At 40.0% G+C, this 22,040-nt stretch overlaps 2 protein-coding genes across 3 annotated transcripts; one reads left to right on the forward strand and one right to left on the reverse strand.

The window, feature by feature from the left end:
* Positions 1-49: 49 nt before the first annotated feature.
* Positions 50-10,098, reverse strand: ptpn2a (protein tyrosine phosphatase non-receptor type 2a). Its single transcript, XM_033641479.2, has 9 exons — positions 9,903-10,098; positions 8,513-8,603; positions 8,314-8,414; positions 8,089-8,187; positions 6,302-6,439; positions 5,752-5,961; positions 4,086-4,250; positions 2,981-3,183; positions 50-1,855 (listed from the first exon to the last, which is right to left on the reverse strand). Exons 1-9 carry the CDS (start codon positions 9,957-9,959, stop codon positions 1,666-1,668), a joined length of 1,254 nt encoding a protein of 417 aa, XP_033497370.1. The 5' UTR covers positions 9,960-10,098; the 3' UTR covers positions 50-1,665.
* Positions 10,099-10,705: 607 nt separating this feature from the next.
* seh1l (SEH1-like (S. cerevisiae)) lies at positions 10,706-21,914 on the forward strand. 2 transcript variants are annotated; one of them, XM_033641296.2, is made up of 9 exons: positions 10,706-10,926; positions 11,411-11,461; positions 11,697-11,843; positions 12,024-12,235; positions 14,097-14,195; positions 14,318-14,458; positions 14,657-14,811; positions 17,726-17,879; positions 21,428-21,914. In XM_033641296.2, exons 1-9 carry the CDS (start codon positions 10,816-10,818, stop codon positions 21,603-21,605), a joined length of 1,248 nt encoding a protein of 415 aa, XP_033497187.1. In that variant the 5' UTR covers positions 10,706-10,815; the 3' UTR covers positions 21,606-21,914. The 2 variants fall into 2 exon arrangements, with proteins under 2 accessions (XP_033497187.1, XP_033497188.1); XM_033641297.2 differs by having other exon boundaries at positions 10,708-10,926; positions 20,932-21,914.
* Positions 21,915-22,040: the final 126 nt, after the last annotated feature.

Genomic DNA, 22,040 nt, shown 5'->3' on the forward strand with positions numbered 1-22,040 from the left:
GACACAGTAAAGCTGCTCTACTGACAAAAACACAGCCAGACAAAGAGCATTTGGTAAAAAAAGATGAATGTTTTATTTTAAGAAGTATTTCATGTTTTGTTTGCTTTTTTCAAAACGCCATCCATCATGTTCTCACTGCAGCTCAGCAGCTTACAAAACTCCCCTGAAATCTTATGTGGAAAAAAAAACCGACTGAATGGAATGTTATGGTCAAACGTGTCTCTTCCGGGTTAAATGAGAACTAAGTAAAAAGCCATGTCCAACAGTGGTAACTCGCCAATCAGCAACGTATGTCACTTCAAAAGTCAGTACATGCTTATGACACATTTGGTGTACAGTGAACTCTGATAAAATTTACTGCATCACACCTCCAGTTACTACAAACCAATTGATGCTGTGCAAACATGTTACTCATGTTATGTGGAAAACAAAAGCTCACATAAACCTTTTTTTGTACTGATCATGCTAGGAAACCTTGGAGCATACATTTTGCCATTTAGTTCACTTCAAGGCACATTAAAAGCTATCTCAACCAGCAAACAAGCAGGTACTAACATCTCTCCTTACTAGAATTTAATCCAAATATCCTCTGCTTCAATGTCTAAATTGCACTGGTATAGCTTTACATAGGTCCCAGTCAATTGAAAACCAATTCGGTGATTCTGTGGGTTCAAATTAAGAAGTCGTACACAATGCAAAGCTACTTTGACTATCATTTTGTGATGCAGTTAGTTGTGTTTTATGTCAGAGATCCAACGGAAAATACATTCCACATAATGGGAGTACAGGGTTTTGTCATTTAACAGCTTGCCTGGCCTTCCAAAAACGGACAGCTTTGCTTTGGTTTCCTCAAAAACAACAGTGGGACAACCTGAAAATACACACACAAACCCATCCAGTGGGTAAATACACGCAGTAAGCGGTGAAGGACCTGACAGCTTGTATGATCCGACCAAAACCTATGAAAAAAAGGTGCTCGTTTAACAGAAAATAAAAAGGTTAACATTCTAGCAGAGTTTGAAACATCAGCAAGGCGGCTCCCTATGAAGTGTCCAGTCACACAAAAATATATATCTGGCCATATTGGGATGCCCTGCCGAATGTGAATGGAAGAACAAGTGGTGCTCTGGAAAACCTCGAAATGCATGCATGATATGCAAATTTCATTACAGAACAACAAAAAAATCCCATAGCTGACCTCTGGAGCCTTCCTACATATCTGTGGTACGATGGACTGTCAACACAAGTCATTTTGAAATGCAAAATGTAAAACGTGTCCGCAGATGACCAACACACATCTGACCATTACAAATAAAGAATGCAAAAACAAACCTGTCAGATTTTTTTTTTGTTGCTTTGTACTGCACCTTTAGTACGTTTCTTTCAAAGCCATTTGTTATGATACAGTACATTCATCAACAGTGACAAGAAGGAAAGGAAATGAAATCATCGTGCTGGCACCAAGATCCTGAGATGTTACTATTTTTGTTAAGATCTTAATGAAAAATATACACACAATCATTTGATCTAGAGCTCCCACATTTTGACCTTAAGAAATAAATACCCTCAGTTATGCACATATTACCATCTACATCTACTTAGAGAAGTACCTACTCCCAGGTACTGGTGCAAAATAGGAGTCAGTTTTAAATGACCCAGAGTTTTTCACTGGGAGTACATCCAGCACACCAGCAGGCCGACAGCCAAAGCCGCCCCAGCACCGACGTTGAGCAGAATGGGTCTCCAGTACAGCCATTTGTCTCGTTTCCTCTCCGAGTCAGTCAGTCTCTGTTTCATCAGCTGGACCTTCTGTGAGGTGCTGGCAATCCTCTCCTCACGGTGTCGCTTTCTTACACTGAAATAAGAGTCAGTTAACCGTAAGTAGTCAGCAAACAACAATATGGAAATCCCAACATATCCTCTTTTCGACCACAGAAACTTTCCTAAGGGACTAGGAACCTTCTGAGGAACTCAGTGCATTTCAACCTCTGGGACCAGGGATCTAAATTAAGTTCTGGGACATTCTTTGACCCCCAAAAGTCCCTGATCAGGGGGTTAGTACTTTCAGAAAGAAGAGGAACTTTCGGGCTGACGTTTGCAGGGATGATTGTCACTGATTAGTCAAACTCCCACAGCATGTTTGCTGTCTGCTTCTTGACTGATTTTAAGAAAGACAGATAGAACAAGAGGGAGAGATCACGAATTGAGAGAGAGATGGTGCTGCAGTGCTGTGAGAAGGTCAGTGAGTGAGAGAAATAAAATGTTATATTCTGACTGTTTGACTGCGGTTATGTTTTAAAGCACAAATGAAAACCATTAAACACTCAACAGATGATTTACTGTGGGGACAGAAGCTCTTAGTTTCATTTCCCTCCTCTGCATTTCATTATACATGCAACTTGCAGTGACACAACGGAGCACAACGGAGCACACGGAACAGTAAGACAAAACCTAAGGTGGATTTTTTTTTTTTCAGTATGTTTTTTAGATGAGACGGGCGGGTGCACTGAACTGCAGGCTGCAGAGTGTGTTCACCCCTGTGACCACCAGCAGCCCTCGTCCCGTCATGTTGCTTTTTCTTACGTCATTGCGCTAACTTGCCTAATCTTCTCTGGTCTTGGGAGCAGGATGGAAATTCAGATAACAATTGGGCTGAAGGAATCTTTTAGGTCATTGAAAAGTTGCCCCTGGAACTCTGGGTTGAAATGCGGCTGATCTCAGAGACAGTCCCACTTGTGTGCCAGAGAATTTAAAAATTGTTATATAACAGTGACAAACAAAACAGTAGGAGGGTTACACATCAGTTTCACTGAGGTCTAAAAGGTGACATTTTACTGCACTGATGGAAACAGCTTGAAAACTTTAACACTGTGGAGTCCAAAGTACAATGAATACATTTTAATTTATCTTCCACTGTGTTCTTTTTTTTCACAATAAGCCTGACAAAGTTCACTTTAAGAAGCCCTGAGCTGTTACTTACTGCCCTAAGTTCTCTGCCATGTTGTGGTCTTGGCTGTCCGACTCTCCTGCCGGCGGGTGGTCTCCTGAGGCGACCTGTGGCTCCGGGCAGGGTCCTGGCTGACCGTTGGGCCTGCTGTCGTTAAGATGAGGTCTGGGTGGAGGTGGTGGAGGAGGCAGATCTGGCTCCAAGCCATCTCTGAACATTACCTTCTGCTTGTTCTGCTGCAGGGGACAACACACAAAGACACTATCTTATGACAGAGGCAAGCTATGGGAAATACTTTGGACTGCCCAAGAGGCAAGGCATTTATTCTACACTTATGAAGAGTGAATCTCTAGATGACCAAAGTCGCCTTTGGGTTTATACAATTCTCATTTACAGACTAAAGATTTAAGAATAGCTAATCTAGATTTACATAAATGCAGCAAAAAATATTAAATACAAATGCAGACTGTTAAAATGGCTTCTCTTACATTACATTACACTACTCTTAATAGAATTTTTAACTTCCAATCTTTGGCATCTGTTTGAGTTTCTTTGTTGTGCTTTATGTGCAGATTTTCGATGGCAAATACACTGCAACAATATTCAAGTAGCAGACCGCTTTTTTTGTCACAGTTGTGGACTTAGAATTTTGTCCGAAAATTTACTTTGATGCTGCAAGATAATTCCAAAAACGGACAAATGCATCGTTGGAGTTTCAAGCTATCAGTTTTACTTTCAAACTTTCAAGAGAAGCAGGTAAAGGTGTTAGGAAACAATATTATTACCAGATGGGTCAGCTGATTTCTCAGTTGCATCGTAGGCTGATGATATCAGAGGAATAAAATGTGTCTCGTGACACCTCTACCTGCTCCTGATAATGGATTTTAAAATAAAGCTCGGAACTGCAACAATGCCTAATTTAGCCAGTTAACTAAATCTGTATACTACAGACTGCACATTGGTTTCAGCAACAGCCTGTATTTTATGGAATCAAGTTGCAAAGTTAGGCAGTCACCTGTCTAGTCTCAGATGACAGAGTTTCACTGGAGCGCCCCAACACGGTGTAAATCTCAAAAAAGCCTGAGCATGAGCCTGAGACATTTTACAAGCACAGTGTTACACAGTGTGACTGAGCTACCTGGGCTGCTGAGTTGACTGTCTGGAGGAGCTTGGCGCCCTCAATGACAGCCATGTAGGAGAAGCGGAGCTGGTCGGGGGTCTGGATCAGACCCATGCGGTATTCCCTCATGTCCAGTAGCACCTTCTGTATGTCCACTGACGACGGGTTCTTCCTCCTGTCCATCTGCACAACAGATTAACGTGTTTAGAATACAGATGAAAGTTAAGCTTATGTTTTCACTAAATACTGAAATGTTCAGACAGGTTAAAGCTACAGTTGGTAATTTTGATCAAAATCACTTTGCTTTATATTTGCCAAAAATGTCACAATGTTCTGAAAGAGGTACATGAGACAGTCTGTAAAAAACATCATGTCCCTTCTGCCTCCTCCCCTCCTACTGCCTCTAATGGCATTTGTCAGAATCAGACCTGCAGCAGCAACAACCAAGCAGAGCTGGAGAGTCTCTCACGCTACTGTCAATAATGTCAATTGCTCCGTTAACTGTGGTCTAACTGCCAAACATATTTTTGTGTACTGTTTAGCTGTTATATGAGAAAGTTTGTCCAGCTGGTGGGTAGCACTTGGTATTCTGCTTAAATATAGTGACAATTTCAGCAAATATCAAAAATGTTATTGTTTATATAAGTTACTAACTGTAGCTTGAACATGACATTAACCCAGGCTAATATCATGTCTGTAATCATGTATGTAGGAGAAGTTGAGGGGTTTTCACAAGTTCTCAGGGATCATGATACCGGAGACACTATTAGGACTGAATCCAAAGGATATCAACTCAGGTCGCATTCTGGGTTGGTCTGTGCGTCATTTTGTACAATGGTGTGGATCTAAGTAGGCTCACTATCAACTGTTATTTTGATATCTACACATGTCCCATATGATTTAGACATGCTCCTTATTCTATTCTAATAATCAATACGATTTAAATCAAACTTGGAAATTCTCATGCAGCTTCTTGGAGCAGCAATCGACTTTAAAATGCTGTACGTGCATCAATGCAATGTAATGCTATTCCTAAATTCAATAACCACATTACAGTTACTACCAGGTATACTTAGGCTAAGTGTTATCTGTACATACGTGACTTTTTAGCTAACTGTCTGATCCACAGGCTGAGACTGTCGCTGGAGATGACAGTCTGATGCTGCTATACTGTACGACTGTACTGCCTCAGCCTTCCACTCAAGCTTACGTTAGCTATCCATCATTAGTAACTGTCACCAGTGATACAAGGAACATATTTCACCTAACGTAAGACATGTTCTAGGGATTTTTATGAGCATATTTTAAACAATACAAAACACAGTGTATATTCAAAACTTTTCAAAAATATTGTGTTAATTCCAAACCATTTACAGGCCTGCAAATCAGTTTTGGTAATCTCATAACTTTTCCTGGAATATCATAACTGTGGGAACCTTTTCTTTTCTTCTTAATGCATGAAAAATGATCTATGCATTTAACCATAACACCAACATGTCACAACTTCTCCCTTTGCTGCTCTCACCAAGTATAATCATAAAATGAACATCTCATCTTACTCTCTTGCCAAAGCTTGAATCTCTTGAGTAATATTTTAACTCTTTGCATTCAACTTTAACAGAAGGGAAACACTTCCTTCTAACACTGACTGCATTTGGTGACATTCCCCCCTCCCTGTTCTCACCAGAACCAGGCAGGTGTCCACCAAGGCAAGGGTCCCTGAGCGTCCGATCCCAGCGCTGCAGTGCACCACCGAAGGCCCGTGCTCCGGTCCCAATGAGCCCGACTCCCGAACCTTTAATAGGAAGTTGAGGAAGGAGGCCGGAGATTCTGGGACACCAAAGTCAGGCCACGTGGTGTAGTGAAAGTGGTAGATCTCCCTCGACTCCCCCGTCTGCCACAGAAAACATGTAATGAGTATTGTATAGATGCAGTTCTGCATGACTGGGCTGATTTTCCACAAGTAAAACATCACACAACCCATGAAATCCCAGCATTTATCATCTCCAGACTCAGATGCTGGTTCTCACGATACTTATGAACACTCAAGATAATACAAGTCAAGACAGGCTCAGAGACAGTAGCTGCCCCACAAATGAAGTCTGGATTAGGTAATGCAAGCAAAGCAAGGGAAGGGAAGGAACAAATTCACCTCACAAAATATGACTGAAATTGCACAACTCTGCATTTAAAAAAAAAGAAAGATTATCTAACAGTGTGCGTCTCATGCTCACCGTTGTGTTTTGCAGTTCTAGCACTCGGATTGTAAAGTAGGATTGGTCCTCCTCTGAAAGTAGCCTGACAACAAACCCTGTGTCTGTGAAAGACATCTGTATCTCTTCTGTAGTGGGCCAGTACTGTGCACATTTTTCCTGTTAAGACAGAAAAAAGAAAGAAAGAAAATTAGTCTTTGACAGGAAGCCATGTGTCCCAGGCTGCTAAAGAATGAGCTGGCTGAAGTTTTGCAGGATAAATGCACATTAATTGAGGATACATCAGTGAGCGATCACAGAACTGTTCCATGAAATCATGGAACAGGGAATCCATCTTTACCAAGAAATACCACTTACCAATGTGACGGAATGTGCTGTGTACAAACAACAATTTTATCATGTTACTTACCCTCAGGGTCGTTATCATCAACAGCACTGTGATATGAAACTCAAAAGGACTTGGCAGCTTGTTTCCACAAGTCATAAACGAGCCGATCCCACAAAGCATTGCAAAATATGTAGCTGACTTTAACCCTCTACCCTCACCAGAATGTATAAAAGTCTTGGGGCAAGTTCCACTTAAAAATGTGTTAAATATCTTACCGTTCTTTCACCTGATGTTTGAGCTTTCTTTTATAGAATGCTGTGTTTACTTTCCCATTTATCTGCTGAAGGGATTAACACTTGAATGTATGAGGAGGATTTTGTAACGTCTCAACTAGTTTTGGAATATGCAACTAATGCTTACCATACACTAGAGGACTCTGAAAAATGCTTAAAAGACTTAAGTCTGACACCCTCTCACATCTAAAGACAATGTGAGTTTTTAGTCACACACTGTATAATTTTGGAAAGACTCGGGATCTTGCGGGGTCAATTGTCAATTCAGCATCATTATAATCCATAAAGATAAACTGTATTTGCCTACAAACTTCACATTTTGGATTTTGTCCTCTCAATTCGCAACAAACTCTGTTGGTTAGGTATTTTATTTTAGTGGGAGGAGAGCATGGGAATGAGAGGCGACCCATTTCAAAAATTAAGATTTCTCACTAAAGAAAAATGCTGGTTGGTGGATTAGGTACATGCTGAATTAAACAGACTCTTGTTCACTCCACAACGCCACCAGTTTCTCCTCCTTGAGAACCAAGACTTGTTTATGTTCTTGTGCCTCCCCGGAGTCCCCTCCATGTTTACTGTCTATTTGGATTGTTGCTTCCTATTTGGGAGGTTCCATTTTTGTGTAGAAAAACTATATTGGACACAAATCCTTATCCAAAGCAGAGCCTTTCTAACATGTCTGAAGTGATCATTTGGGGCTTAAAAGAATCTTGTGAAAAAGTTACTGAGGTTAAGTTCAATGATGTAGTGCTTTTGTTGTAAAATCTTTATAGAGGAGCAATAGATGACCAGAATAAGCAAGTTCAGGTGTTATTTTTTCTAAAAAAAAATGTGTGATACAGTTTGCCCTTGAATGCATTAATCTGAGTGAAACTAGAAGCTCATACATTTCCAGCCTATCAGGACCTTTTAGTAGGTTGCCTAACAACAAAATTATTTTTTTTATCACGTAAACAAAAACATTAATGTAAGTATAAAATGTAACTTTGTCAGCAAATTCATATAACATTTAAATACAGAAAAAATCTGTCTCAGTGGATGAAAGAATGACAGATAAAGCCAAACTAATACAGACAATGTATACAAAGTGCTCTGTGTGTGGCAGTTAATACTATCAAGATATGACACCTTAAAACAGACAGCATGGAAATCAGTGATCAGCAAGTGTTGTGGTGTACAGTACTCACAGATCCCTTTTCAATGACTCTGTTGAGCATTATAACAGCTTTGGAACACTGCTCCCAAATCATCAGCCAGAAATGACCACAGGTATTCCTCAAAGGCCCCTGTGGAAGCAAAAGAAAGAAATGTACATAGAAGAAAGGATCCTGACATTATCAAAAGCTCCAAAACATCAGAGTGAAATCCTGTATCCTGGTGCAGACACTGACACTGCTTGTGCTCTGCTGTACCTGAGAAAGAATGTAAGCTCTTTGGGCTTCTTCCACCATGACTAGACTTGCATTGATGTAGTCATTTTCAGAGTTTTCAAGTTTTACCCGACTGTGATCATCTGAAACCAAACGAGAGACAGAGCAATTATAAATCACAAAGACGCAATTGGCAATAATTCAAATGTTCATCAACAATCTTATTTGTCATAGGACTCACATGGGCTCACATCTCTGTAGCGGTTCAAATTCCGATTCACTGGAAGTTTTGCCACTTTGTAGGGATATTCACTGGCTTGGTTGCGGATTTCCTGTTGGAGACAAAAAGACAAATAGGATGTTAGAAGTATCACATTATGTTGACTAAGATTTAACAGCAATGGGAGACACAGTGTGAGACAAACTGGTGGATATGTATGATATCCACCTCCTGCCTGACTAAAGCGGCGCCAAGTAATACTGACAACATTCATACAAATACCACACATACTGATAAAGGGTCTGTGTTTTGCGCTAAATTCGCTGGAACTGCCATCTATAACTGACATGTGCTGCAGTGCTTTGTTCTGATCATCGTCTGTTAAATGACTCAGTTGAGTGAATTTTTTTTTTTTACTACATATGTTTTTCATGGTGTGTGTGTGTAAGGTGCAGACAAATATCATCTTCAAGCCACAATTGGAGTATATGTTTCTCATCTCTTTCTTCGGAAGTGATGGTTAAACATCAACTATTTTGCTGTTAAACGCAACACAAAAGCCAACTAAACTTTTACAGGAACAAGAATAGTTTAGACTTTTAACAATTCCACTTCTAGTATATAATATTTACATTCTGAATAGTTGTGGAGCTTTCATTTCTTTAGTTTTCAGGAAAACAAAGGGGATAAAAGTTCTAAAATGATTTCTCTATCAACTACAAGACATATTTTCCCTTCACAAGCCAGGGACAATTTATCCAGCTAAATCTATCTACTGTGACAAGACTCATAATCTTCTTCCATCAACAAACTGATTGTTTATGATGTAACACTAGTAGTTTAAGTTTGACAGTTTCTCTGTAACTTCCAAACAAGCTAGCTATTAGCTCCAAAACATCTCCAATTACATGTTATCCTCCGGTTTGTACCTACATATTACGACTCATAGTTACAGTTAAACCGGAACAGATTTATTATAAAGTAAAGGTTGGTCTCTCTGAGCCAGCTGGTGGTAAAACACATGCGCTTTTCTCTGGAAGTCCTGATGAGTTCTCAGAAACTGCAGCTGACGTCTGCTAGCGTCATCCAGCATTAGCTAACTGAGCCCAACTATGAAGACTCTGCCGCTGCACGTTTTCTAGCTGCCAGCTCTCTAGCTACGGAAGTCAGCCACTACTAGCGCGAAATGCTAGTTTCTCATTCGTCTTCTCTAAGGGCATAGTACTTTATATAACCTCTACACAATGCGATAAGGTCTATAAGTGAACACAATTACATGACTCACACAGAGGACTAAAAGTAAACCAAATACTGGGAAAGGTGTCTAACGGGCTAGCTATCAAATTAGCTTGCCAAGTAAGTTAGCAAGCGATCGTCATAGAAACACGAGAGGCCCAGTGTCCCGACTTACATTGTAAAGGTTTTGCCATCTCCCGGACGAATCAATGTCTTCAAATTCTTGCTCCATTGTATCGTAATTACTGCCCCGAGACACTTGCTGGATGATCACAGAGTGTTTGCAACACCGTTCACTAAGTTACTCCTTTCTGTCAGCCATCTAAACAGCAGTGTGTGTAACCCTGGGGATCCCTGCGGGGAGTCTGCTGCTCCTGCACAATACTGCATGCACGTCGGGTTGCCAGTTCCGTGTTTTTGTCAACCTACCAAAAAATTATTATTATTTAAAAAAACAAATCGAGTTACATAGTGCTGTGTGGATGTTTTATTTTACACATCGACATATATCAACACTGACCCTTGCAGTAAATTGTATTTTAATTTTTAGGCTAGTTTAACCTGACCAAAATTATTTTTAATATTTATTTATTGTTTCACATTGCAGAAAAGGAAAGATTAGAATAATAACTAAAATAGCATACAATACAACATAAACGTTTTACAAAAGTTTTTGTTTACACTTCTCTTGTTTTAAAGTGTTCTATTTTAGTTAAAGTCAATATTTTACCAAACCTGGCAACCCCGGTGACAGGAGGAGGGCATTTGAGCAAACACGTAACAAGATGTCACTTACTGCAGTTTGCGATTTTTTTATGTCAAGAAACGTCGTGGGTTTTTTATATACGTTTTAAAAATTACATTATGTTGCCTTTAGTTCGACATAACTAGTTTTAACATACATGTTATTATAAAGCACCCTAAAACATGACTGACCTAAAATTGGTGTGAATGCGCCCCTCTGTGGTGAACTCAGGTGCACGCACACTACGAGGAACCGCCAAACATACACACACAGAAGTGGACACATGACAGGCCTACTGGGCAACCAGTCAAGCTAGTGTTGCTGGTGTAGCCTGGATGAAATCATGTTTGTAGCGCGCAGTATCGCAGCAGACCATAAAGATCTAATACACGATGTGTCGTACGATTTCCACGGCCGGAGAATGGCAACATGTTCCAGTGACCAAAGTGTAAAGGTAACGGAAGCTAACATGAAGTATTCTCCAGTTTGCTAATGTTAGCGTTAGCTGTCACAGCTAGCTGTTAACATCACCAACATTATCAATACCCTTAGCTCCCTACTTGATTTATGGACTCTCGTTTTTCCACCAGTAGTAGACCGTCGTAACGTTAGGTCATTTCCTAAATTTGCTGCTAAGTCTGACTATCGAATTCAGCTTTACCTTAATGAATTTAGCTACTTTGCAAGCCACAATCCCTGTAGCATACAAGCTAGGGTAACGTTAGCTGCAGGTAAACTGTGTAGCACAGTTTTAATGTATAGCATAGAAGGTATAGTACATGTGAAATTTAGAGGGTGTAATTTAACATTAACTTTAAGTTGTAAACCAATTCGGGACCTTGAAGTACAGAGCTATGCTACCAGCTTCATAAGTGTATATGGTAGCTTTCATAACAGCAATATTTCTGCATATTTGACATGTGTCTTTTTTCTCTCAGGTTTGGGACAAAAGTGAGAATGGAGAGTGGCACTGCACAGCCAGCTGGAAGGTGAGCCACCTGCTGCTTGATTAGTTTTAACCGCTAAAAGCTTCCCTAGTAAAATATTAATTATCAACCAGCATGCTGACAAAACAACACATTTGTACGGTTGACTCTACTATTTATGTCGTATTCTGTGTCTCTTGTGGACTCATTCTGTCATTGATGTGGAAGCAGCCCAAAATCTGGCTTAAACTAGTATTGGGGCTTATTAATTTGACAGATGCCCTTTTCTCTTGTGCAGACACACAGTGGATCAGTTTGGAGAGTGACCTGGGCTCATCCAGAATTCGGTCAGGTTTTGGCCTCCTGCTCCTTCGACAGGACAGCAGCCGTCTGGGAAGAGATTGTAGGGGAGTCCAATGACAAGCAGAGAGGATTGAGCCACTGGGTTAGTACATTTCTAGCATCCTTCCAAACTAGCAGATCAGACATTGCACTCATTTATTTCTTAATCATAGACTCTGCACCTCTCCAGTTCAGGAGCTCCTGTACTGCAGAAAGTCAATTTGCTACAGTCTTCTGTTTTATACAAGATCTGACCCTGTTATTTTGTGGTGTTCTGTTTTAGATAAAGAGAACCACACTCGTGGACAGTAGAACGTCAGTGACTGATGTGAAGTTTGCACCTAAACACATGGGTCTAATGTTGACCACCTGCTCTGCGGATGGAGTGGTGAGGATCTATGAGGCTCCTGATGTGATGAACCTGAGTCAGTGGTCCCTTCAGCACGAGATCTCTTGCAAACTTAGCTGCAGCTGCATCTCTTGGAACCCCTCAAGGTAGGATATCTGTTTTTTTTCCAGATTGTGTTTTATTTTTTCCCAAATTGAGTGTGTCCCTTTTTAATTTTTCAGCACTCTGTCTTTAACGATTTAAGCACTTCTGTTTGTGTTGAATTCATTAAAATAAAACAAAACAGATTATTTTCTAATTATTACCTACTTTTAGTTAGTGAAAACACAAGTTCATTCTTTGTCCAGTTGTAACTATAACACATTGTCATCTAGATAGGACGTATAATCCCTTTCATTTTCTTTCTACAGATACTTTGGCTTATAGTACAGAAAAATATAATAAATTTAGTTTTTGAGTAGGTACAAAAAACAAGACACTCTGTTTCCAGTTTATTAGGTACACCTAGCTAAAACTAATGCAGTCTAATAGACGCTCCTGCAATAAATCCCACCTTTATAAACATTATGTTATTAATGGATAAATAAAAAGAGCAGCTTTATGTCGGACAGACCAGCACAGGCCTGCTTACTCTGAGACATTTTCAGGTCTTGAAGGAGGCGCTCTGCCAAGGCCATTCCACCCTGCATACTGACGTACTCCCCAGTCTGGTTGGCAGCCTCCTCTGACAAGCCCTTCTCATTCACCATCTCCTTCTTCACTTCCTCCCAGGGCATCTTGTCCAATTTATCCGAAATTTATTGTGTAATGTTGATGGTTGTTTCTATTATTTAGTTCACCCAATTTATGTCAGCAAGGGGACACTAAATAACAGAAACACATCTGTATATAAAGAGGTTTTCCTTTATGATAATACAGTAGGATATTAGAGTGATGTTTGAGATTAGACTGCATGGTACAATGTGAAATATTTTAATAAGAGTAATTTCACTAAACCCAACCACACATGTCCCTATAGGAATATCATACAGGACCTGAAATGATAAATGAAGTGATTTTAGTTTTTTTGTTTGTTTTTTGTTTTATTTGTAGCTATTGAGAGTTTCTATTATTTTTTCCTCAGTTTAACAAAATATACATACAAACTTAAACACCACACAACTCATAAAGAGGGGAAATAAGGAAGAGACATAAGAAAGTTTAAAAAAAAAAGCAAAGCTTAAAGATCATTTACAGGATAAGTCAATGATATGTACATTCTTACAGTTCTCATAGGACTGTAACTGAGTAATCATTTCCCTTCCTCAAAACAATTATCTTCCCAACCTGCATGCCACTGAAAATGACTCCACACAGTCTCATTCACTTCTTCTGATACTCAACAACAGGCCTTTTTCATAGAAGACAATAAGCACAGGTGTAAATTATACAAGTACTAATGACTGAATTCCATTTAGCTCCTTTAGTTTTAGGTGGCTGGTATTGAGCATGCTGGCTCACTGTCACACTGTCATTGCTTACTGTCATGGCCCCGTTCCTGCTGGGCAAGAAACCTACTAACACCCACTAACATCTGGCTTCTGTAATTAATGTCAAAGGTTACAATCGGCATTAATTCCCAGGACAAATGACTCTGCAGTAGTCACAAGTATTTATTGGCTACAGCAACGATTGGCAGTGATGGAAATGCAACACCTGGGTGGATGAACTAATTTTTGGCCCTTTCCCATTGCAATACAAAGACAAGCTGACACAAAATCTGTCTCGGTCCAAGCAGCACTCGAACATCAGCTTGAGTTTGAAGGAGTGACTGAATCAAAAAAATGATACAGTTGGTCAAATAGGTAACATTCAGTACTCTGGGTTGTTTCAAACATTCTGGCAGACCAGTGTCAAATTCAAGACATTCTGTAACTGATCTTTTTGTAAGTGCAAGGTTTGCTGCCGCTCAACTTTGGTTTGTGGATCTGTCGGTGTGATCTTGTGTTTTTTCTCCCTCCCACCCAGCTCTCGTGCCCACCCGCCAATGTTTGCAGTGGGAAGCGATGACAGTAACGTCACATATGGTGGGAAAGTTCAGATCTATGAGTATAATGAAAACACAAGGTGGGTATTACTGAAATGTTGTGTGTGTCACTTTTCTAATAAAAACATGCCAATATAAACAAAACAGAATTCCAAGTAGTTTTTAATATTGTTAAAATTGTGTTTGCACCAATGTTATAAAGGAAATATGCTAAAGCAGAGACGCTGATGACCGTCACTGATGCAGTCCATGACATCGCATTTGCTCCAAACCTGGGGAGATCATTCCACGTGCTGGCCATTGCTACGAAAGATGTCAGAATCTTCAAGCTTGTTCCTATGAGGTAACTCTTTTTACAGTGTTACAGTTTGTCATAGTTGTTATATGCATGACTCAGTACACAGAGTTTAGTGTAGTCACTGAAATCCTGCACTTCACATTTAAATGAATTCATACACCTGTACATTTGCCAGTTTTTAATGGGAAATGAGAACCTACTACTGTGTAAATTAATTTTCTGTTACTTGGATCCATCTGACAGGAAGGAGAGCACCTCTACAGGACCCACCAAGTTGGAGGTGCAGATTGTGGCTCAGTTTGACAACCATAACTCCCAGGTGTGGCGTGTGAGCTGGAACATCACTAGCACCCTGCTGGCCTCTTCTGGGGATGATGGCTGTGTGCGCCTCTGGAAAGGTGGGAGGTTATTGTTAGCTTCTGTTGCTGACGGCTTCTCTTTCTTCCTTCATTCTTAGTCATGGCTTTGCTGAAAGCTGTTTTTGTGTAATATTTAAAATGCTACTTTGAGTAAACAGTGACAGGTATTTAGTGACTTTGGCTGATGTGTTGTTGGCATCAGTCAATTTAAGAATGACAGAAAAGGCGGTCTAATTTCACAAACAGAGCTAACAAACTTTCACAGAGGTTAGATTGATTGATGCCAGTTCCAGAAAACCCTCTTTTGACTGACTGTTGGTAGTGCTACAGCCACTCAGTGCATCTGTGTAGTGATGTGCAGCAGCAATGTTTCAGTCAACTGATGTAGTTTTGCTGCTTTGATTTTCCTTTCCATACACTTCATACCTTACTAGTCCATACCCTTTGGTAGCTTTGTCACCTTCTACCTATGCCAATCCTCAATGCCTATGTGCAGTTTCACATAGATTGACCACGTCAGTGAGTAGAAAAACATGGGACAGACAGAATGACTGACTGACAGAATGACACACTGACAGTTTCCGTGATTATGTACAGCATGCCATACCATGACTTAGTCATACCAAAAATTAGAAAAAAACAACAACATTGGGCCACAGGGGGAGCCACAGCGATCAGTCGCATTTTAGCCATTTTTAAGTATTTTTCTGTTGTTATAGCGCCACCCAGTTGCCAATTAGTTACATTTCTCCAGTCACCTTGAGGCGTCCTGTTCTACATATCTACCAAGTTTAGTAAAAATCAATATGGCGGTTAGGCCTAGATGAGTAATTAGCTCTCTAGCTCCCCCATTTTATATGATCGGGTAAATAATGGAGGGGTCCCCTCAGATTATGTGTGGTCATATGCCTACAAAGTTGCGTGGTGATCAGTGAAACCCTTGAGATGTTATACATCTTTATGTGATGAGCCACGCCCTCCGCAATATTCATTGCCTTATAGAAGCTCAGTTTTAGTAAGTTTTCCAACTTTTGCCAAGAGGGAGCTTTAGATATTGGTCCCTAGATCATGTTCACCGAGTTTCATGCAGATCGGTCAAACTTCCTAGGAAGAGATCGATTTTAAGTGTTTTTCAAAAAATTCAAAACGGCGGAAAATCTATAAACCGGAAGTTATGGGTTCTTGAGGCAGATTTGTTCTTCATGAGGAGAGGCATCTCTGTGCAAAGTTTCATGTCTCTACGACATACGGGGCATGAGATATGCCCATCAAAGTTTGCAATTTCAGTTGGTTGCTATAGCGCCCCCCTTTGGCCAATTGATGTAATATTGCTTCATTTGCATCCTCCCATGACCCTCTACCACTGTGCCAAATTTCACATGGATTGAGCAAGTCAGTGAGGAGAAAAACGTGGAACAGAGACACACACACACACACACACACACACACACAGTTTTCGTCATTATATAGTAAGATTTTGATGGATATACAATTTATATCAAATTACTCAAACCAAATGTATGCACTTCAGAGGCTGTCAATGACCCCCAACAATAGATATTTATACTAGGGTTGGGTGATACCAATCTCTTTTAATTCGATATGATACTGATACTTTTTGTTGAAAGCATCACACCATGTTACATTACGAAGTTTGCAACTGTGCTCTAGGTCTGGATGTGACATAGCTTTCCACAGTTGTACGGCACAGGCCAGCTAAACATGTCTGGGCTGTTGTGGCACAAACATTACACAGTACTAAAAATGTTTGGAAGTTACGCAGCAACTCATATTTTGTATTTATATAACTGTGTTATCGATACAGTTTTTTTAAAGGATTTGATAGTAAATGAGTAGCTTGTATCAAAGGATTGATCTCCCCCTTCTTCATAGATACAGTCATTTCATGTAGTTTGTGACATGAGAGTGTAGAGAACTGGGAAGCTATGATGGCTGTTACCCCAAATTGCGGTTGTGTCATGGCTTCATCATATTTCTGTCACATTTCAATTGCTCACTAGAAGTATTTCCAAAGCATATTGGCACATTTTTCTGTTATTGTTGAGTTGATCTACAAACTTTTTTTGTGTTTTAGAAGCATATTGAGACAGGTTTGCAGTTCATTCATGTTGTAACAGATACTTTGTGGGTGTAGCTGCACCCAGTGCATCATTTTAGCTTTATTCTGGATTTGTGTGTCCTCCTGAATAGTACATATTAGCATAAAAAAAACTATAGAATCCCTTCTCCTGCTTAACAGCCTGTGGAGGAAGCATTACATAAGCAAGAAGGACTACTTTTGCTATGTACATGTGCATACAAGTCAACTGGTAATAAATTGCATTATGAGATTTTCAATAATTGATTTCCCTTGGCTATTTGGTGACAAGGGAAACAAGCTATTAACACAACAGAGACACACCTTGCTGTTGTTCAAGTTTATATGGCAAATGTGTTAGCAAACACTTGCCTATTTACACACCAAGCAGACACAAATTAACATTAGCTTTTATTTGGAGTTGTGTGTGTCTAGCTAATGAATGTAAGTCTGATATTTACTCTCCTTTTAACATTCCTCTTGTCTCCACCAACAGCTAGGAAAATGATCTGGCTTCATAGCAGCTGGATGTTTCACTTTGATCACCAGCTAGTTGCTAGCTTTGTCTGCTTTTTGGTGCTGGCCAAGTAGTTCACAGTGGGATTTAAGAGCTTTTGCTACACACCTGCTAGAATATTATTTTTAACTGCTGCGAGCAGGGGTGATAAATACAAAGTTGAGGATAGAATGAAATTAAATAGGCAACCTTTTACAGTGGAAAGGTCTGCTGTGGTCAAATTCTTCCATCCACTTTCTACTTGGCGTAGGTGCGTAGGAAATAATGGACTTTGCATCAAATGTTGATCATGTTATGTTACAAGCAGCACTGCTTTGATCTCCTGTATCCCTCTGCAGCTAACTACATGGACAACTGGAAGTGCACAGGCATCCTAAAAGGAGACGGCAGCCCACTCACCGGCTCATCTGGTCAGCCCACAGCCATGAGCACCGTTGTGGGCTCCTCCGTTCAGACGTCACAGAATGCCCTGAACGGGATGTCTGCAGGAAGGTAGGTGGTGTGGTGCGTCCGACGCCACTCACCCAGCCCAACCCGAGCCAGTCAGAACTGACAACTTATTGTGCCTCACACTGACTGGGACTGCAGCTGCTCACTGACAAACTTCTGGGCGCACACTGACCAAATGTTGCACTCATGCAAAGAGCTTGGCTTCCAGCATACAGGTTGTCAGTGTGGAGCCTGTGGAGTTGGATGTGTTGTGGTGTTTGTTTGTTTTTTACAAGTGATTTCCTCTTGACTTGTACGGATGCATGCAAGAGTAGTGTCATGTTTCCACTGTGCATTGTCAGTGTTAGGGCTCAACATATTCTTGCTATTCAAAACTAAAATAAAACTGTTTATTTAAATTTGATATGTGACGATTATTTCAAATTATTATTTTGGGATATACTGCAGGATCATTGTGTTGTTGGGTACCGTTCTTTTCTAAGTATTCAGGAGATTTGATTAGCTTTACTCAGATACAGTACAGGCCAAAAGTTTGGACACACCTTCTCATTCAATGCGTTTTCTTTATTTTCATGACTATTTACTTTGTAGATTCTCACTGAAGGCATCAAAACTATGAATGAACACATGTGGAGTTATGTACTTAACAAAAAAAGGTGAAATAACTGAAAACATGTTTTATATTCTAGTTTCTTCAAAATAGCCACCCTTTGCTCTGATTACTGCTTTGCACACTCTTGGCATTCTCTCGATGAGCTTCAAGAGGTAGTCACCTGAAATGGTTTCCACTTCACAGGTGTGCCTTATCAGGGTTAATTAGTGGAATTTCTTGCTTTATCAATGGGGTTGGGACCATCAGATGTGTTGTGCAGAAGTCAGGTTAATACACAGCCGACAGCCCTATTGGACAACTGTTAAAATTCATATTATGGCAAGAACCAATCAGCTACTGTCCATTCCTTGTGTTTCTTGGCCCAAACAAATCTCTTCTGCTTGTTGCCTCTCCTTAGCAGTGGTTTCCTAGCAGCTATTTGACCATGAAGGCCTGATTCGCACAGTCTCCTCTTAACAGTTGTTCTAGAGATGGGTCTGCTGCTAGAACTCTGTGTGGCATTCATCTGGTCTCTGATCTGAGCTGCTGTTAACTTGCCATTTCTGAGGCTGGTGACTCGGATGAACTTATCCTCAGAAGCAGAGGTGACTCTTGGTCTTCCTTTCCTGGGTCGGTCCTCATGTGTGCCAGTTTCGTTGTAGCGCTTGATGGTTTTTGCGACTCCACTTGGGGACACATTTAAAGTTTTTGCAATTTTCCAGACTGACTGACCTTCATTTCTTAAAGTAATGATGGCCACTCGTTTTTCTTTAGTTAGCTGATTGGTTCTTGCCATAATATGAATTTTAACAGTTGTCCAATAGGGCTGTCGGCTGTGTATTAACCTGACTTCTGCACAACACAACTGATGGTCCCAACCCCATTGATAAAGCAAGAAATTCCACTAATTAACCCTGATAAGGCACACCTGTGAAGTGGAAACCATTTCAGGTGACTACCTCTTGAAGCTCATGGAGAGAATGCCAAGAGTGTGCAAAGCAGTAATCAGAGCAAAGGGTGGCTATTTTGAAGAAACTAGAATATAAAACATGTTTTCAGTTATTTCACCTTTTTTTGTTAAGTACATAACTCCACATGTGTTCTTTCATAGTTTTGATGCCTTCAGTGAGAATCTACAATGTAAATAGTTATGAAAATAAAGAAAACGCATTGAATGAGAAGGTGTGTCCAAACTTTTGGCCTGTACTGTACATCTCAACATCCAGCATCTTTGTTACCATTCCCATTTTGAGATGAGCAGTTAAATTAAAGCTCAGTCTTTTTTTTTTTTTTTTTTTTTTTTTTTTTTTTTATATTACGGAATATTTCACTTTGTAATTTGAATGTATCCTTGAGCAAGTACTGCCAACCTCTTTGCTGAGCAGAAGGACAGCTTGAATGAACCTCTTTAACCAGCTGTAATAACATCAGAAAATAGTATAAATACTGTACATGCATTATGGATATGAATACAGCCACCGACATTTATGGCTTTAAATTCAGACTGTGTAACTTTTTGAAGAAAAGATAACAATCTGTCTTTCACAAATGAAATGTTGAATTCATAAGCAGTAAAACTCACCCTCTCTCAATTCAGTGCACTCAGCTTTTGTTGCTCCAGCCTTACTTGGTCTGGTGTGACGAGTAGCTTTCAGTGGCTAACCGCTTGCAGACTTTTTGACTGTTCTCTACATCTGCTACAATTACACCATGTTTTGTCATTTACTATTAGGTCACAGTTAAGCTAATATTACTGCTTTAAAATTTGGATTATAAATGAACATCTATTACCATTTGATGTTATGTGAAACAGGTTAAAAATGCCAGTGGACAAACAGTGTTTTGAGCTAACACTGGTTTTACAAGAGTTGGTATGTGGCTGTATTTATGTTCAACTTGAAGACACAGTTCACCCGAAAATCAAATCTACATATTTTTCTTCTTACCTGTAGTGCTATTTATCAGTCGGAGATATCGGCCACAGGGATGTCTGCCTTCTCTCCAATATAATGGAACTAGATGGCACTCAGCTTGTGGTGCTCAAAGCCATAAAAAAATGCAAGAAAATAGGTCCTACATGACACGACTGCCATCTAGGTCCATTACATTCAACTGAAGGCCTCTATCTCTAGTGCTCTGCAACTAACACCAAAACAGTCTAAATTAATGAATAGCACTAAAAGTAAGAGGAAATGTGTGTATATTTGTTTTTGGGGGGAACTGTCCCTTTATTAACCTCTAACTTAAAAAGACTTCAGTATTAATCATGTGTGTAGTTTTTGACATAACTCTCGATTCACCTCTAACCTTAGTAACACAACATCTGTGTACTGTATGACAGTCTGTGTTTTGTAACCAGTCATTTTACAAAACCAAATTTGATTTTGTAAAATGACCTTGCATACAAGTTTTTTCTTGTGATTTAAAATTGCTGTTCGACAAACGTGAGTGAGAACTGGGGTTGTTGAAGTAATGTGGTATTGTACTGCTTGTTGCATGCAGGATTGGCAAGAGAGCTCCCATTGCCCCTCCCCTGCGGCAGCTGACCTCTCCAAAGATATACCAGCATCCTGCATATTACTAATGTCTCCTCTGCACCAGCTACCATTTGCCCTTGTGTTCATGCATTTGATATGTGTGAGTGAGTCATGTCCCAGCTGAATACTTCGGTGTGACTGGTGAAGGGCTCTGTGTTGTGATGAAACCTGCATGGTTCTGTTCTTCACAGCTTCCACTTTGTCTTGATTCCAACTTGATGTTTATCAGTGGGTTCACCTCCTTTAATAACATTACACTTTTAAAAATTAAACCTCTGTCACTGCTCTGTCTGCCATTGTCCTCTCTTTTTGTTTCTAGAGCGTAAATGCATCTGTTCTCCTTTTAATGCCTCCTTTCCTACTTCCTTTGATGTATGTTCTCTCTGTATTCCATTGTCATCGTCCTCTCCCCGTCCATGTATTTGTTGTCTTCGTCTCCATCCATTTATTTGTTGCTTCAGGTATTTCTTTCCGCCTCTGGATCCTCCCAGAGAGGGGACCAGGTATGGTCACCTGCTGCCTCCTTCCTCTCTCATAGAGCACTGTGATGCTGAGCCCATTCAGCCTCAGCAACAGGCTCTTCCCCACAGACACTCCTCTAGAGCACTGCTGCCCTTACCAGAGGCTGACGGACAGTGATTTTGGGGTGATTTAGCTCAAATAAGAAGGGACATGGGCGGGTTATGGGCATGAACCACACAACTGCCAATCATTTCTAATAAAGACCTTCATTTATGTCTCTGTTTTCTAATGTTTTGTTTCTTTTTCCTATGCATAAATTAGAAAAGGTTTTGAACGATATGAAGATTTTGTGAATTTTGCATTATATGGCCAATAAAGCCATTTTGATAACCATTTAAATAGTCTACTGTACATGTCAGACTGTGAATAAAACATTTCCAATATTTAGTTTTGTATTCTAGTGCTTTATAATCTGTACAATAAAAAGCATGTTTTGTTTATGGGGTCATGGATGTCAGTGTCAGCTGATACATTTTTCTGAAGGACCTTAACTATCAGTGCCTACAGAGGAAATGTTATCACCCAGCGTTCATGGAGGTTTAAAATTGTACA

The sequence above is a fragment of the Epinephelus lanceolatus genome, chromosome 10 (assembly GCF_041903045.1).
Source record: "Epinephelus lanceolatus isolate andai-2023 chromosome 10, ASM4190304v1, whole genome shotgun sequence".
In the NCBI taxonomy this organism is placed as follows: domain Eukaryota; kingdom Metazoa; phylum Chordata; class Actinopteri; order Perciformes; family Serranidae; genus Epinephelus; species Epinephelus lanceolatus.

What these genes read in the sequence shown, in the direction of transcription:
- ptpn2a (XM_033641479.2), bottom strand. Translation starts at nt 9,959, where the DNA reads ATGGAGCAAGAATTTGAAGACATTGATTCGTCCGGGAGATGGCAAAAC. An exon ending in GAGCTTACATTCTTTCTCAG is followed by an intron (nt 8,188 to 8,313) that starts GTACAGCAGAGC and finishes TTGCTTCCACAG; the next exon opens with GGGCCTTTGAGGAATACCTG. An exon ending in TGGACACCTGCCTGGTTCTG is followed by an intron (nt 4,251 to 5,751) that starts GTGAGAACAGGG and finishes TCTGTTGTGCAG; the next exon opens with ATGGACAGGAGGAAGAACCC.
- seh1l (XM_033641296.2), top strand. Translation starts at nt 10,816, where the DNA reads ATGTTTGTAGCGCGCAGTATCGCAGCAGACCATAAAGATCTAATACAC. An exon ending in TTCAAGCTTGTTCCTATGAG is followed by an intron (nt 14,459 to 14,656) that starts GTAACTCTTTTT and finishes TCCATCTGACAG; the next exon opens with GAAGGAGAGCACCTCTACAG. An exon ending in AACGGGATGTCTGCAGGAAG is followed by an intron (nt 17,880 to 21,427) that starts GTAGGTGGTGTG and finishes TTGTTGCTTCAG; the next exon opens with GTATTTCTTTCCGCCTCTGG.